Here is a 17,700-nt window from a genome sequence, read left to right as displayed (position 1 = left end):
GCGACGTCACGTAGCTCTGCGCCGGCGGCAGCAGCGAACGCGCGCGGCGAGGCGCGCCAGCTGTGCGCAGTGACCAAAGTGGGCGTTGTCGGGCCGGAGTAACGCGAAATTTGAATTGCCGGAAGTGCCGTACCACGTGATTGGACCACGTGACCGGAAGTGTGGGCGGAGCCAACCTGGCAGTGCTAAATTTGAGTTTCAAAAAAAGCGTGGCGGGAATTAGACAAGTTATGGTTTGGGGTTTAACGTCGTCCCAAAGCGACTCAGGCTATGAGAGACGCCGTAGTGAAGGGCTCCGGAAATTTCGACCACCTGGGATTCTTTAACGTGCACCGACATCGCGCAGTACACGGGCCTCTATAATTTCGCCCCCATAGAAATTCTGCCGCCGCGGCCGGGATCGAACCCGCTGGTCCAATCACGTGGTACTTAATGTGTTACGGCACTTCCGGCAATTCAAATTTCGCGCCACTCCGGCCCCGCAAAGACTTTTAGTCACTTTTTGGCTCTAATTAATTACAAATTCTCTCATTTAGATGAGTAAGTGATCGATGAGGAATTGATACCTGATTGATTTGTGATCCGTGCCTGATAAGTTATCAATAAGCAATAGACGATATGCGAAATTGCTTGGTGGTCTGGCAACACCGCGCCCACAACTTTCGGTTTCCATCTTGGCTCGGGCGAGCTCGTCGAGCTGGTGCATCGTTAGCTATGCGTACATTCTTGATATCGGTATAGCTGTCATGAATCTTGCGTGTGAAATTTCAACAGGCAAGCTGCGTTGTTTTTACTGCTGATCTTTTACCAAATGTAGGTGCTTTCAGCAAGCGTCAACTTCCTCCTACCGCGTCCTGCTGAGCTTCGCTTGAAGTCTGGCGCTGATGATCGGCACTGGGAAGTGTGTTGGCAAGTCGAACTCTGCGCCACTCTCATTTTAATTCGCGCATTAAAGCACCGGTTCAAGCATCACGCATTATCATGGCTATTTTATTCCCAGGTGGACGCGATTTCATCTGGTGGGGTAGCGAGCGGTTCTTTTGCGCTTAGTGCACAGATGTCTTGACAAACTTCTTTCGTTCGCGCCGACGCCAGGAGCTTCGTGCACCGCAGTATATTCATACAGGATCCTCAAGCAGCTGCGTAATGTGATTCCTTTAGTGCAATGTACAATGCACATCCGCGGTTTTCAACGTCACCGTTTCAGAGCCCGGCGCCGGCTGGTTTTCGCCGCAATTCGTTGAAACCGCGTCTTGCTTAAGACGCAGTTGAAGCGAGTATTGCGATGTTGTCAGTCGATATTAACAAGAGTAAAGTGGGCACATATAATTCAAAATATTGTAAGCAAAGACGCAGTTTTTTTTTTTTTCAGATAAGCACTGAGCTACCGCGGCGGCTTGATTAGAGAAAGAGCGTACAGCTGTAGGTGCCTGCACGGACTCGATACGCTGGTCAAGCTGTGTATGCGGGGGTGAAATTCGCATGCTCGGTTGCCTCCGACACTTAATTCGCTTCTTCCCAAGCCTACACAAATTTCTTTGTTGCGAAGCAATTAAGCTGTTGCAGCTTGCCACAGCGATAATATAATCTGATGGCCTGAAGCGTTATCAGAACATTGTTGCACGTACAGGTGCGGCCAGAATAACACGGAGCACAGGAAGGGTCGCGGAGCAGCGGAAACGTGCTTATGCGCGCTGCCTAAGAGTGGCGACAGGAACTATATTAATTTGGACGCGGCGAGATGGCGCCGGTAGCACGGACCCACTTTTTCCGCAGGCCTATCAACATCACAGCATACAGCATGCAATCCCTTGCTCTATGATCGACTGATACTCTGCTGACAGCGCCATGCGCTTCGTTGCCCCGTTTCTTGCATCGAGGAGCGGCGCGCGCTGTAAACGGGCGCAAGACGGCTGTTTTGGCATTACGTGTTATGTCGGCACTTCAGTCCGCGCGGCAAACTTAGTCGACAGCACGCGGCATGGAAGCTGAAATGAGCACGCCTGGATGAAGGCAGCACCTGGCGGTGTGGCCCGAACCAGCTCAGCATCTTTCGAACAGTGATAACGGCAGGGTTGCAGCAACGAGGGGGGTTCGGCGGCAGGCACTCTCGCTGCGCGCGGATAGCCGGGGGTGTCTTTGTTGTGCTGATAGGTGGCGCTTAGATGCAGTTTCTGCTAGCTTGGCCGCCTTTCGCGCGCTCCGTATCATTCTGGCCGCACCTGTACTTTCTATATAGCTTCGAAATGCGTCCCTCCTTCATAATAAAGTAGCTATATTATTCGCTTCTTTTTTTTTTAGATTTTCGTCTTCGCACCTCAGTTTTTATACGTAGGGTGTATTGCTTCACAAAGACTCCTTAACGCGCGTAACATATGCGTATGGTCCAGAGAGTTTGCTCGCCCTTCTAAAATTAATTGAACGCGGGAAAAACTTAACTGAACACGTAGCAAACTAAGCAGTAATCGGCATATGGTTCTTCGAGTGAACTTATTTCGCCACGGCACGAGCGATTGGCCCGCTCAAAAAAATTACCTTCTCTATTACGTTGTTCAATAGTTCTGGCACGCATCGTAGTGTCTTTTCACAGTGGAGAGGGTAGCGCAACACTGCATCGGCATTTTACTTTTCAAACGAAGCGCAGCCGTTTTACCCCAACGCTGGGCAGCAGTTTCGTTTTCTGTACCGAGCCAACATGGAGGACTTAGTTCTCGGAGCGCCGAGAGATGGCGCTGCGCATTTCGCATATCGTCTATTCGTAAGTGATCGATAAGGAATGATAAATCGTTGACAAAGAATGATAAGCAATGATAAGTGACCGATAAGAATTGATAAGTGATCTATAAAAAACTGATAAGTGATCGATGCGTGCTAATGTCCAATTGTGTGTCTGCCAAAAAAGTTACCAACACGAGGCAGGCGTCAATTCTTTCGCATTACTCCAGTGGGGGTTGCCGCAGTGCCCTCACTGCTTGCCTAGAACGCCGGCACGTGTCTCGCACTCGACTTACCTAGAAAACAAAAAAGCAAGGTGACATGAGGAGGGGGCATTGCTTTCCCATTGCTCCAATGCGGATACCGCAGTGATCTCGAACTTTTTGGAGCCCTCCACTACTGCACTTCTTCCTGCCTTTCTCATCTCACTCCCTCTATCTTCCTTTATGGCGCGGTTCAGGTGTCCACCGAGATATGCGAGACAGATAACTGCCCATTTCCTTTCCTCAAAATACAATTGTTACTACAAATGCAAACTGTTAACATACCTATGTGAAGAACATGATCTCATCATAGTTAATAGAGAAGGGAAGTGTGAGGGGGGGGTGTCCATCAAGACATATTAGACAGGTGGAATTCCTTTTCCTCAAATCCAATTTTCATTCAATTCATTGGATTTCCATCCAGACCCAAGACAATTGACACCATTTCCTTCCCTCAAAAAAAAAAAAAAAAAAGGCCTCTGCTGCTATTCCCTGGACTCCCTGCTAGCGCTGCTGGGTTCTACTCCTAGATTAAGAAGCTGAAACCTCCTACAATTTTTTACTTTATTCATTTACATTACTATATCATCACACAAATCCATTACTTATAAGGTCATGTGACAAGCACACTTCCTGTTTAGCCTACAAAAGCCCTTGGCATGAGGCATATAATGCTTTCGCATTAAAAAAAAATGAAAATTGGGGCCATGTTTGATCTGGATGGGTTATTTAATTTTTAGAAAGGAAGCTCAACCAAGGACTTTAAACACAGTGAGAGCATAGAGAAGTGGTAGTCATTGCTTGTGTCTTTGTTGGGTAGGGCTTCTCAGGGAACCCACAACCACTCAGGGAGGGAAGGAATGAAGGTGAGAGTGAAAGAAGACAAGATGATGTATCATAGAGAACCGCTCCCTTAGCACTCCGACACTTGTGTCTCAGACCACAAATTCCTCCTTCTGTAAAAAAAAAAAAAAATTATGAATCAAGGGAGTGCCTTCAGAAAAACAAGGTGAGTTGCTGCCCTGGGGGTGTGTAGGGAAATGACAGATCATTGGGCTATCAACTAGTTGTACATCATCACCTGTCAAAAACGAACCACACAGTGCTGACCTCTGGCACACACTTCCAGATGGGCGGCCTTTCAATACTTCCTGGGGGTGTGTAGGGAAATGACAGATCATTGGGCTATCAACTAGTTGTACATCGTCACCTATCAAAAACGAACCACACAGTGCTGACCTCTGGCACACACTTCCAGATGGGCGGCCTTTCAATACTTCCTATCATGCTAGTGGACCACAGTACACTATCGCGTCTGGCAGGAGAGAACATACACAGATACAAACTGCACAATATGATTACAATCTGTTATTGCCACTTTAATGTTACTTTTTAAATCCCGTTTAAAAATAAACTAGCATATATATTCCTCCTTCCCATTCTAGCCTCTAGGCTTGAAGAAGGCAAAGCTGAAATTGTCTCACCTTTGTTCCTTTTGGTCCAGTGCTGAAATTCTGCCACAACAGGAACTGACCAACGTGGGAGTCCAGAAACAAGTTCCCGAAAACATAGAATCGACTTGTTTATTCAAGACTGATAGAAAAGAGCAGCCACACAGTCCACATTGGCCACTGATACAAATGCTAGTTTAATACACCTGCATGAGTGTCATGACGTATGCTCATAATAAAACTTTATAAATATTTCCCAGAACCAACTAGCTGGCGACATCTTTGGTTTTGCTACAAGCTGCCATGCCCCACAAGCCCATAAGCAGCCTAAGGAGGAACCACAGGCAAGTGCTACTGGACGGAGAGATCACAACCTCCTGCTCGGTTTGTGCCATGTTTGAAATGGGCCTTTAACCCAAATATAAGTGAATTCATTCCAGCTGTGCGCTTCATTATATTGTATCACAGTAACAACAGGAAGCACCTTCTGCAGATTCTAGTACCATGCTTGCTGTTAGCAACTGCATGGAAATTGCCACTTAACCCATGACACCTAGATTGCTGTGCAATAGGTGACAGGAATAATCACATTAACAATCTCCATGTGGAGAGCTACCCACAGCAGTGCAGTTTCCATCACCCAGTTCTTCTCTAAGAGAATCTGCACTCTTGCAAGGCAGAAGAGGATCTCCATGCTTCAGAGAGTTGCGGTTTGCCAGTGCTGACCGAGTGGAGGAAGATGGCTCCGATGGAGGCCCTGTCGGAAATGTGACAATACTGAGTTAGGCTTTGAAACCCCAAATGCCCCCCTGCACAGAATGAAGCAGAACATTGGCAGAAGACGCTCACAGTGAAGTTCCACACTGACTTGCGTAATGAACCCACTTTCTTTTCCAGCTGCCGTGGTGACTCAGTGGTTATGGTGCTCGGCTGCTGATCCAAAAGACGCGAGTTAGATCTCGGCCGCAGTGGTGACATTTCGATGGAGGCGAAATTCTACAGGCCTGTGTACTGCACGATGTCAGTGCTTTTAAAGAACCCCAGATGCTCAAAATTACCCAGAGCACTCCACTACGGCGACCCTCATAGCTTGAATCGCTCTGGGATATAAAATGACACCAAACCACTTTTTTTTCCACAAAGGTTGTCGTGAATTTGGAGAGAGGGCTCATTATGGGGGGAAGAAAGCTTGAAGACTTTTTTGTGAGCGCCGATATTTCACATCGTACATCTGCCCGCCTGCCTGCCGGACGTCTGTCTGCTCGTTCATCACCACCAAAAGCATACAGGCAGCCACATTTGTGTTGGCGGTGTTATGCACCATTCGCTTCGAAACGTGTTTGTTGCATCAAGGCGTGATCCGACAATTTTGTGACAGTCAATGGCACCGCCTAGTCGCGCCGAGATGAAGCGGACACGCTGAACCCCGGCACCGAAGCTCATATGTGCATTTTTTAGGCGAGGTTAAAAACTTGCAGGATGGTCACATGTGTGTAATGCAAAGTGTTTAATGGGACAGAACATTAAATTTTAAGTGCCCAATTTTTTTCGCCACAACGGAAAGCTTGCTGTCTGAGGTGCTCGATTCTGCGATGATTTTGTTTATTTCTGCGATTCTGCAATGGTTTAGATGATTTTTATCCAGACTTTCTCGATCAGTGCGTGCACCCGTTTATTTTTAGGCCAATGCCATGACCAGCGAAATTGCTGGCGATTGCTTGTTGGCAAAAGTGATGTACCAAAGAGTAACATAAATCTCACCCCCCAAACAGTAATCAGGCATTTTTAATATAGCGTAGCATTCAATTCAGTTCCCACACCCAAAGCTGTTACCATGCAGTGATGTATACTTTGTCCACGAAAGTTTTCGTTGAGCTTGGTTGCTGCATGATCCAAGCAATGCAAAACACAGTGGTGGTATCTAGTGACAGAAGCTAAAAGCACATCTTCAGCTTTGGGATACGTTGCTTTTCATCAAAGGGCATGCTGGAGAGAGTGTTAACTTTAATAAAACATAAGGAATACTGCAGAAAGAAAGAAGCTGTGCATTTAAAACAAGCAGTGATATTCTACCGAGATGTGGTCACATGGTGTGCTGTGTTAATAATGGCAGTTTGTGACCACAAGATGGCACTTTCATTGATAGTGTGCATCACTGTGCTGCAAAAGCATTGGGTGTGGAGAATGAGACGGATGCTACTTATACTCATCACTATCAGCATCAGTCTCACTACGCCCACTGCAGCACAAAGGCCTCTCCCATATCTCGCCAATCAACCCTGTCCTGTGCCTGCTGCAGCCACCGTATCCCCTCAAACTTCTTAATCTCATCTGCCCATCTAACTTTCTGTCGCCCCCTGCTACGCTCTATAATAAAAATGTTTAATTACTGTCCGGCCAGTTAGATTTTTATTAGACTTTGGTACAATGCTTGTGCCAACTTACAATTGCCATAACTTTCGCTGACCACGGTTTACAGCATCGGCCTACATAAAAATGGGCGCATGCACTAATAAAAAAATTCTGAGGACTATCAAGATACTCCCTAATGCGAAATTTGAGCACAGCTCCACCTAGCCTCTACTTTGGCACTGCAAACTCCTGGGTGCACTATTTGCGGCGGCGATGAGCTAGTAGTTCAGCGACGCAGACAGCAGGGTCCTCTTGGTGGTGGGGCACACCTCTGGATTCTGGCATCGACCGCGCTGAGCCTCTGCTTAAGCAGCTTGTGTAGCAGCAGCGGCACATGAAGCATTTCCACCGGTTGTGTCGCTCATACTTCAGAAAGAACTGGCTGAGACTATTTTGTATTGTATTATTTAAGCAAGACAGTTTATACTAGGAATACAACACTGTGAGTGGCGCGGCTGATGCAGACAATCTGTCACGTACGGCACATTTCACAACACCACCCGCCAATGAAGTGGAGCGAGCGTGGCACGACTGTGAGAAAGCAGCATGTGGATGCGTGCCGCCACAGACAGACTTCCCTTCCCCTAGTCGCCCTATCTCCGGACGATGGCGCGCGCCACTCTGGCACCATCTATGATCGAGTGGCGGTACTGACGTTCATTCGGTTACACTGGTGACGGCGTCACGGCTCAACCCAAGAATGCGCGCTTAAGAGTTACACTCTAAAAAATTCTCGATTAAAATCATCAAGGGCATTTCTAACAAAACTGTTCCGGAATCGAGCACCTTAGACAGCAAGCTTCCGGTTGTGGCAAAGAAAATGGGGCGTTTAAAATTGGGCGTTTTGTTCCTTTGAGCAGTTGTGCGATAGGGGTTATCATTTCTGCTCCCGAATTGGGGTTATCATTTCTGCTCCCGATCTTGAGCTCACCAAATCACTTGGGAGTCTGGAGGTTCTGCTTCCTCCACAGCATTTTGGTGAAGATGTTTTATAGCATTGTGGTTTAAAACACTATATTCCTCTCCAATGCTTGCATGCTCACCAGCATTATAAGGATACACTGGCGCAGGCAGGCATGCAGCACCACACCGAGCAAGCCACCGCTGATGGTGCTCCCATCAAGGGCGCACAGCGTCTTGACGTTCTGCCATTTTTCTCCAAGCACAGGAGCATTCATCAAACACAATATCTTGGCGTGCTGCCAAGGTGTGCACTGTGGATACAAAGCTGCCTGGAACAGGCTAAAAAGCTTTTAAAAAAGGAGAGTTAATTCTCAGCGACAAAAGTGGGGGATGGGTTCTTTATACGAGTGGGTTTATTATGAGAGCAACAAAACAACGCTTGTGTGTGTCTCTGTGTCTTTTCTTCGTGGTTCGTCCTGTGGCTGCGCAACCTACACCGACACAACATCATGTACCAACTAGGCCCGACCCAAGTTTTATTGAACAAAAGTGGGGGATGGGTTCATTATACGACTGGGTTCATTATGAAAGCATATACAGTATGCTATGTGTGGCATGGTATGTGGGATTTCAATGTCTCGGAGTGACATGTGGGTGAGTAAGTTCATTACGCGAGTAAATGTGGCATGCTATGTGGACATGGTAGTGGGCATGGACTTCAGTATCTCGGAGTGATATGCAGGCTATGAAGTACACTGTAGTGGAATTTAAACCACCTGGGGCTCTTTTAACATGCACTAACGTCGCACAGCACATGGGCGTTTTTAAATTTCGCCTCCATCGAAATGCGGCCATTGCAGCTGGGATTTCAGCCTGCCACTTTGGGATCAGCAGCCAAATGCCAAAGGCCCTGAGCCACCATGGCGAGTTCGCAGTGAAGTGCTGAGAGGGAAGTGGAACAAAAAGAAGCCACTGCTGAGCACCACGAAAGGCAAGGTTGCTGGACTTTCTGCAGCCACTTCTTGCATGAATTAATCTGCGTGCTACCTCCTATACCCCCTATACAGCGCATAAATGCAGCTCAGTCCTCGCTGAATTGCATTATGCACCATGCCAACGTGAGTTTTCTTTTTTTATAAAAATTTCAGGTCAAACCAAAATTTTTTTTGACCCCGTGAAAGTGTATAGTAGAGACTGTGACGATTTTTCAACAATGCATGGATAACCACCTGTAAAACAATCCAGAACTGCTTTCTGGAGAAACCCAAGCAATGGAAGAGACAGAGGGCAAACTAGTCCTCACCGGACGGCAGCTGACCAAAATCTGTCATGAAGTTACGGTGAAAATGAAAAGATGTTGCCTCGTATTGAAAGAACTGAGCACTGTGATATTAATGAAAGATTTATAATTTCTCGCATAAAGCAAGATGAAGCGACTTTCTGCACTGCAGCCTTGCCATTAATGGTTTATCTCGCTAAATGACCACATCTCAGTACAATGTCACTTTTAAATTGTTATGTGGAAAGTGTTTTGTTCTAGCTAAAATGTTTGTCATATTTTATTATATCATGCTCTCTCCAGTGTGCCCTTTTATGAAGACCAGCATAGTGTTCTGCATTTCTAGGTTGAAGCGCTAACCCCGATGAAACAAAGCTGTCATCGACGAAGAATACACCACTGCATTGTAAAAACATTGCATGTTGAAACTCAAGTGAAAGCTACACTTTTCTAAAGCAGTATAACTAGTGTATGGCCGCCGAGATTACAATAAGCTTCAGTTCATCTCTTGTACCAGAGTACAATGGCAACTGCATTCACTTATCATATGGTTTGAAGCATCGAGATATACATTCAAATGGGCAAATCTACTGTTATATTTCTTGGTAAAAATCTTCTACGGCATTTCTAACAAAACCATTGCAGAAATGGGTATCTTGGACACTGTGAGGTTTTGTTGTGCCACAAAAAGAAGGGTGCTTTGAATATTTAAGAACAAACACAGGTGTCAATACCGTTTGACCCACACAGGCAACAAACATGCCCTTACCCTGCAGTGTACCTGGCTAGGTTCATGGTGATGAAATGGCAGCATTTTTTTTTTTCATGGTGCCAGTGAAGGCAGTCATTCATTAGCAGTGCTTACCTCGAGGCGGCAATGGCGGTGGAACCCCATCAGCTGCTGGTCCTTCCATCTGCAGCACAGCATAAAAGTGTGGATAAGACGGCATCAGAGACAGTTTTAGCACAGTCTGACAGCTGTATGGAGAACGCGGTGGTGTGTTGCTACAGCTAATGTTGCGTGCTGGCCTAGCCACATCTGCCGTATAGTCATAGTTGCCGTAGTCAGTGCACTTACCGTACAACAGAGCTAAGACTTTCTAAAGACGCTGCCTACACAGGCTTCCAGAAATACCGTTTATTATTTATATAAACAAACTAAAGCAAATTCTTTTCAGATGTAGTTGCTCTGCTCAAGATCAAACATATGACAAGACACCTCTCATTATGCAATTTTATAGGCATATGGACTTCGCAGTACAAAACACAGGGAAAAGACAAAAAATTCAGGGGGCACTTTGGCTCTCTAAAGTGCTGTGAGGCGAAAGCCTTTCCTGGCGCAGTTTTTTATTTATTTTTTTATTTTTCATAACTTTCCCATTTTATTTTTGATTTTTTCTTATTTTTAATGTTTTTATTCTTTTTTATTTTTACTTTTTAATTCCTTTTATTTCATTTATGAGACTCATGCATTCACTAGATGTGCCTTTATTCATGCCCAAACCTTAAGCCTTCGTGGCGGAGTGGTAGCGTCTCCGCCTCAAATGCCGAAGGCCCTGGTTCGATTCCCAGCATCGACGCAGTTTCTTTTCAAGTAGTGACGCCGAAATGCGGACAAATCTGCCGACACAGCTGCTAACGACAGTATGAGGCATTAAAGGCTTTCGCCTTAAAAGGAAGCAACAATGACTGGTGCCTAATGCCAAGTGTCTTTATTTGAGCGCCTGTACAGTCATTTAAGGAGGCCATCTTCACATCACAACCTGAGAGAAACTGATATAGCAAGACGTTGAAGATGATATTTTTGCCCAATATTGAACGACTTGCACAGTGGCAATCATGAAATGAGAAAGCAGCACCAGAAGACGGAGAAACAGGAAGGGCACCATGACATGAACTTGAAGATCAGCAGTCCTAAACTCATTTTGTGGAAATAAATTGTTTCAAAACAAAGCTGCACTATTTTCTTTCATTTCTGGAGCTTTCCTCACTGTTACGTTTTGCTGGCTGTTACATTTTTTTTTCCCCGGTCCAGTGAAAAACCTATGAACGAGGTTCCACTGTATATATAGGGGTTGGTTATACTATTCGCATTTCTCTATCACCTGATCGATAGTGTGAATATGGTCTATTGTCAAGTATCCTTTACGAAAGTCTGCCAGATCATTTGACTGACTTTAGTCTAAGGTTGTCCCGACTCTATAAGCGATTACCTTAGTAAATACCTGAACTGAGTTCGTCTTAACATGGGTCTGCGCTACTTATTCTGCGTTTTGCGATTCAATGTTCAGTTGTGAATTGGTCCTTGTAGTGTCTGTTCTTTCGGCAACATTTGTCTCCATGCTTTTTTTTTTTTCAAGATGCAGCACCAATTAGCTCTTATTGTCTGTATTACTTAAGCAGCGCACAAAACACTTCAATGACAGTACAGTGCAGTGCAAGTGCTGCCCCCTGTGGGGCCACCTACCTGCTGCTCGGCCAGTGCACTAGAGGAACCACTGCCAGCTGCTGCATCCCAGGGGTCGTCCTGCACAAAGTCAGTCTAGTCACATCCCCCCCATTCTATTCTACATAGGGGTTAGGGACATTACCCCTTACGTCAAGCCCCTATGGGGACTTTTAAGGTAATAAACTCTGAACTGAACACACCGCAGGAACTGACAGCTGTCACCGTGCTACTCTGGCTTGTGTAACAAACACCGCAGCACTCGATAAAATCGCACTGAACTAAGACAGCAAACTGGATAAACAGCAGTGAGTTGCAACTATTACAATTGCAGAGAGACACACATTTCACATATATGAGACACGATATGCCCAGAGGTGTGTCAGAAAGCGTGTGTGGCTAGGATATCGCTGAACCGTTGAGCTATTATGGTGAAGAAACAGTTCCTGCAGCATGGCCAAAACATGACTAATGCCAAGTGTTTTTTTTTTTTTTTTGCCTTTTTTGCGAATGTGAAATAACTGCACCATGCCTCCGAACTTATTTGGCCCTTCAGAGTGGTTCCTCGTGAGCTCGAGGTCAGGTGATGTGGCCTGTTGTGAAGCAATTTCCAACTGGCTCTTTCTACAGTAGAGACAAGTATCCTTCCAGAGTTCATTAATCCTTTGCCGAGAGCATTTGGATCTCACCCAACATCTGGGAAAGGTAATTCTGGCTGCATGCCTTGGAGTGCCCACCAAGCAATGCTGCACTCATTGCAAAGCAAAACAGCCAGCTTTTATTTGCGACTGGCGGTGCCAGCTGTTATCAGAGAGCCTTTTATTTGTAATTCGAGGAGGTTCCACTTTTCTTCGCAAGGAGGGCAGCACAAGTTTTCAACCCATATCCCATTTGCAGTTTGGTCCAATCCAACATGGCAACACTTTTATTTATTTATTTATACAAACTGCCCCCCCCCCCCCCCCCCATTTCTCCTTTTTTTTTTTCTAGGCTATGGCAGGAGTGGGTATACAGGTATAAGGTGCCAGTCACTTACAAGGCAACATGGAAAAACACAGCAAGCAAATATCGCATGCATGCAACACCACAACAAGTATGCAAACACTCAAACAACATACCGACAAGCTTCAATATCGTCAAGAAACTTATTCAGTGGAAATGCACGGGTGCATGCCAGAGAGCAAGTTCCAATCCTCTATTGTTCTAGGGAAAAAACTGTATTTAAAGAAGTTAGTCCATGCGTAGGAAGGTGCAACGGTAGCTTCTTGATCACTCGGTTGATTAAAGTCTAAGGTTGTCCCAGCTCTATTGCCACACCTGTTTTACTGATGGTTTCAGAAAAAAATTATAAACACGGTGGCAAAAGTTTCTGAATACAAAAGGTTGAATGCGGCAACATTTCTTTTAGCCAGGCGCCAAGAAATTACGTCTACATGCCACATGTGTGGCCCCTAACTTTTGGGCTGGTCACAAAAGTACATAATGATGTGAAGAACCCTCAGCAGCTCTGCATTTGCCTCAGCTTTTCAGTGCTCATCATAGCACAGCCAGGTATTGGCAGCAACACACACCAGCATTTTGTGCAATAGAATTCAGCTACATCAGTCGTGTATCTCATAAAGAGTGCAGATAATAAGTCCACAGTATGTTTCACAACATATGATGATGTACGACTTCATTTTTGTTGATTTTGGAGTCTATTACACAAAACATTGCCACATTGTGGAGTGCTGACTTTATTTAAGAAACAAAGGAGATCCATTTTGGCCAAACTTCTTGTCTTCATCAGATGGACAAGAAATATTGCCACATTTCTCAGTGCGTACTTGCAAGTTATAGCAGCGAAAAGCAGAACAGCTCCAGTTACTCCGTCATGCCTGAAGTTCCCTGTCCCTAATAAACGGAGTCATGCAGAAGAATTTGACCAAACAATATATAATGGAGGTGCAGATTTGAGGGTAGATATTAATAATGTGGTTGCTCTGCATGCCTCTTGGAAGTGTGATGTCTTTCTTATGATGTAACTTTTCACTCACTCCTGTTTTAAACGTTGCTTACACTTTTTACAGAAACATATATACGCACGTTGTAGACAGCCTTGATTAGGCAGCATTGAGTCACGACTTGTGCAGAGTGATGAAAAGAAGCAAGAAAGGCCTGTAAAGTCCATGAGGCAAACTTGAGCTTCTAGCTATACTATCTAGTGAGAATACAGTGAACTGCAACTTCTGGGTAAGAACGCTGAGAAAGCAAGCACATTCCACAAACTAAAATTCAGGGGGCACTTTGTTGACCTAAAGTGCGGTGAGGCGAAAGCGGTTAGTGCGGTGTTGCTGCTTGTGTGACTGATGTGTGGTTAAGATGTTAACTAGGTACACCATTGTTTGTGAATCTTAAATGCTGGAGAGACTGGAGGGCGTTTGGGAGGCATCCGTCTGATTGGACGCCTTTCTGCAAACACTCTCCAGCGTCCTAGACAAGGACAACTGCATATGAGATGGCAGTAAGTAGCGCAGCCATTAACACGCTCGGCTACAGAACGGAAGGATGGTAGTTCGAATCCCATCGTGCACAAAGATTTTTTTTCTGCTCCGAGTAGAAAAAGCGCGGCACCTCTGCTGACAGCCTTCTGCTGACAACCTTCTGTCGACAACGATGAGGCATTAAAGGCTTTCACCTTAATAGCGTTAAGACCAACCACCCAATTCCCTGCACAGAGCAGCCTTCATCAACGAGTCAGCATGCACTCCCACTCACATGTGCTGGAGGCAGTAGTCCGCCTGATGATGTTGATGACCTGCTGCTGCTGCATGCAGAGCCAGGTCTTGGTGAGCTGCAAATAAAGTTCTCATGAATATTTGCAGTGCCCCGCACACTGGCTAAAACCCAAGGCATCGATCTAAACAACTCGTTCCATTGCACAGCCATCGCACTACAAGAAAATTCCCAGAACACACAAACACAAAGAAAAAATTCTATCCTACCCTATCCTGTCTTGCACCAGCAGTGGCTAACCTATCCAAGAGTACACCTAATCTCCTTTCCCACCTGACTTTTTGAGAAGCCTAGCTACATTTCCCTTCCCTTGGTACCAACTGCGTAACCACAAGAGAATCTAAAGCTTGTTGGGTGCGTTGGTAGTTCATAGCTGCTAAACAGCCCAAAACAAATACTTGACCAGAGAGAGAACACACAGCAAACATGAGCGCTCGTGTTGCTGTGTGCTCTCTCTCTGGTCAAGTATTTGTTTTGAGCTGTTTAGAAGTTACAAAGACAGATCTCTCCTCATCTGTTCTCTACGCTATACGTCCCATCAAATTTATTCCTTGACCCCGCCGTGGTGGCTCAGTGGTTACGGCGCTCAGCTGCTGACCCGAAAGGCGCGGGTTCGATCCTGGCCGCGGCGCTCGAATTTCGGCGAAGGTGAAATTCTAGAGGCTCGTGTACTGTGCAATGTCAGTGCACGTTAACCCTTTGCGGTCCTTAGCGGTACGCCCGACAACACTGCTCGGCCGTAGCGGTCCGCTGTCGGGCACGGCCCGACAAGCTCTTCCATAGTTGAACTGCGCGCGTTGTAGCTTATTATGCATGTTACGCCATCTTTTAGACAAATACTAAACTTTTTTTTAAAATCTGTTTGTAAATTTTAAACTAGATGGCAGCACACAGATGTTTTCGACCTTTGGCAGAAGCAAGTGTTCGAGCGTCCTGTGGTTCTGTTTACATGCCGCTCGCAGCACAGCATGGCCGCGTTCTCACCAAGTGCTTTCTACGGCAAAAATTGCCAAGCTTTCAGTGAAAGTGAGGGTGATTTTAGTGAAGAGGAGAACTATGGGCCCCCGTCAGATGACGAAGACAGCGAATCCACGGAATCAAGTGGCGGCAGCGATGACGACGCTGACTGCTCTGGAGCCGCTGGCTCTGGTGACATGAGACCACACGCAACAGTCTGGCAGGCTTACACAAAAAATTGTGCCTACACAAAAACTTCAAACCTATTCCGTTCACCGTCTCAAACCCGGCACCTCAAGTAAGTGCGCGCCTCCAACCTAACCTGCGAGTTGGACTACTTTCAGTTGTTCTTTATGGACAAACTGTTTGAGGACATTGTGCGCAAGACAAACCGCTATGCGCGTGAGAAAATCTCGAATGCCGGAGTTCTTCCAGAGCACTCAATTTGAAAGGATTGGGAAGATGGGTCCGTACAGAAATTCAAGGCCTTTTTACGTGTAATAATCAACATGACACTGAATCTGAAACCCGAAATCAAGGAGTACTTCATCCAGGACCTGCTCAAGAAGATGCCTTTTTTCCCGCACGTTTTCAAACGCAAGCCATTTCTTCAGATTTTTTGGATGCTCCATGTTTCGCCAAGGGCAGATACGTCGCCCAACCGACTAACTCGCGGCGGCAAGGTGAGGGACTACATTGAGGCACTACATTGATGCAAAACGTAGAGAGCATTTCAGCGCCGGGACAAAAATTTGTGTCGACAAGAGCACCGTAGGCTTCAAAGGGTGAATTTCTTTCAAGTGCTGTAACCCACAGAAGCCAACAAAATGGGGCATGTGGGTTTATGCGCTAGCTGATTGCCAAACAGGGTATATTTCTGCAACTGAGCCCTATTACGGCAGCACGACGACTGACAGCCTCTGCCGTCCCGAGCTCCCCTTTACATGCAGGATTGTTCTGCACCTGCTGGAGAAATTGCAGCTAGCTACGCCGGGCAGTGGCTACCACATTTACACCGACAAATTTTACACTTTGCCACTTCTTGCAGAAGAATTGCTTCAGAAGAGCATGACGAACAGGAAGAAAATGCCGCCGCAGCTGAAAAAAAACTGAAGGCAAAGTGGCGGCCTACCGCCAAGGAGACTCATACATGGCACTTGCGTGGCCAGACAAACATCAAGTGACAATGGTTAGTTGAGCGCACAATGCATCAGTGAAAGAAAAGACGTGGACGAAAGCAGGAGGCAAGAAAGTCACTCTGCAAAAGCCTGTGGTGATCAGTGACTACACTGAAAACATGGGTGCTGTCGACAGGGCTGACCACTATTGTGCCAGCTATTCATTTGCCTGCAAGACCATGAAATGGTGGAAGAAGCTGTTTTTCTGGCTCCTGGAAGTCTCGATTGTAAACAGCTTCATTTTGATGAGACTACAGCAGCTCAGACAGGGCCTAAAGGAGCAGCGACATCTCCACTACCACTGGAACCACATCAAACAGCTCATCGATGATGTGAGGGCCCGCGCCAGAAAACAGGACCCGTCTGCTCGTTTGGATGGCGAGGAAAGGCTAGATGGCAGGCTACATCTACAAGCCCGCAGGCCGAAGCAGCAAAGATTGCGCGGTTTGCAGTGACCACAGAACCAAAGGAGGCAAGAAGGAGACGGTATTTTTCTGCCAAACCTGCAGCCAAAATTCAGGCCCGCCACCCAGGGGAATGCTTCCAGCGGTAACACACACTGCCAAAACACCGATGAGTGTCTTTGGCAAGAAGAGAAGCCTAAAAAATAAACATTTGAAGAAGCGTTCTTGCACAGCTGTTTGTTTTCTTCCGCGGCACGAAAAACGGGCAAAATAGTTTTGGACTGGAACAGCCGCGAAGCAGGAAACAGTTAGGGGCCACAAAGGGTTAAAGAACCCCAGGTGGTCGAAATTTCCGGAGCCCTCCACTACGGCGTCCCTCATAGTCCGAGTAGCTTTGGGGGTGTTAAACCCCCATAAAACCAAACCAAACCAAAACGATTCCTCGATTTCTGCGAGCACCTCAACCACAGAGAGATGAGCGAAGCCAAGTGTGGCCACCCACCCGTGTGCGGAGGCACAGGAGGCCCCCCGCACCCACTGCTGCAGCTGACCGAGGCGCTCCACCAGCCGCTTCTGCAGGGGGCCCAGGTCGGGTGGGGCGAGCCGCCCGTGCAGGGAGAGGCCCCCTTCCAGCACGTGCACCTGCACAGGCAGGGCGTTAACTGCAGCTGGCTCCAAAAGTAAATCACATGACACGAAACACAGCCTCAACTACTAGATGACATACGTATAAGAAAAGAGACAGCCCTGCTTCGGCAACTTCCAAAGAGGCAACCCACCTGGTCAATGAGCAGCGCCCGCAGCCGTGCCTGGCCTTCACCCGATGCATCACCACCGCTCAGGAAGGCCTGTGCAACGAGAGCCCAACAAGGAAGCATGGCTCTAAGGAAACCATCAGTTCGACAAGGCAACGGAAG

At 46.6% G+C, this 17,700-nt stretch overlaps 1 protein-coding gene across 1 annotated transcript in view; it reads right to left on the bottom strand.

The window, feature by feature from the left end:
- Nucleotides 1-4,547: 4,547 nt before the first annotated feature.
- spg (dedicator of cytokinesis spg) overlaps nucleotides 4,548-17,700 on the bottom strand; it is a 116,367-nt gene continuing 103,214 nt past the window's right edge. Inside the window, exons 31-36 of the mRNA XM_089572280.1 lie at nucleotides 17,563-17,631; nucleotides 17,286-17,425; nucleotides 14,227-14,302; nucleotides 11,491-11,550; nucleotides 9,889-9,937; nucleotides 4,548-5,186 (exon numbers count right to left, since the gene is read on the bottom strand). Coding sequence (XP_089428406.1) covers nucleotides 5,020-5,186; nucleotides 9,889-9,937; nucleotides 11,491-11,550; nucleotides 14,227-14,302; nucleotides 17,286-17,425; nucleotides 17,563-17,631 — 561 coding nt within the window. The 3' untranslated portion in view covers nucleotides 4,548-5,019. The remainder of the gene's footprint in view (nucleotides 5,187-9,888; nucleotides 9,938-11,490; nucleotides 11,551-14,226; nucleotides 14,303-17,285; nucleotides 17,426-17,562; nucleotides 17,632-17,700) is intronic.

This window comes from Amblyomma mixtum, chromosome 2, assembly GCF_055824585.1.
Source record: "Amblyomma mixtum isolate Tamu chromosome 2, ASM5582458v1, whole genome shotgun sequence".
Lineage (NCBI taxonomy): Eukaryota > Metazoa > Arthropoda > Arachnida > Ixodida > Ixodidae > Amblyomma > Amblyomma mixtum.
This window is presented reverse-complemented; position numbering and strand designations above follow the sequence as displayed.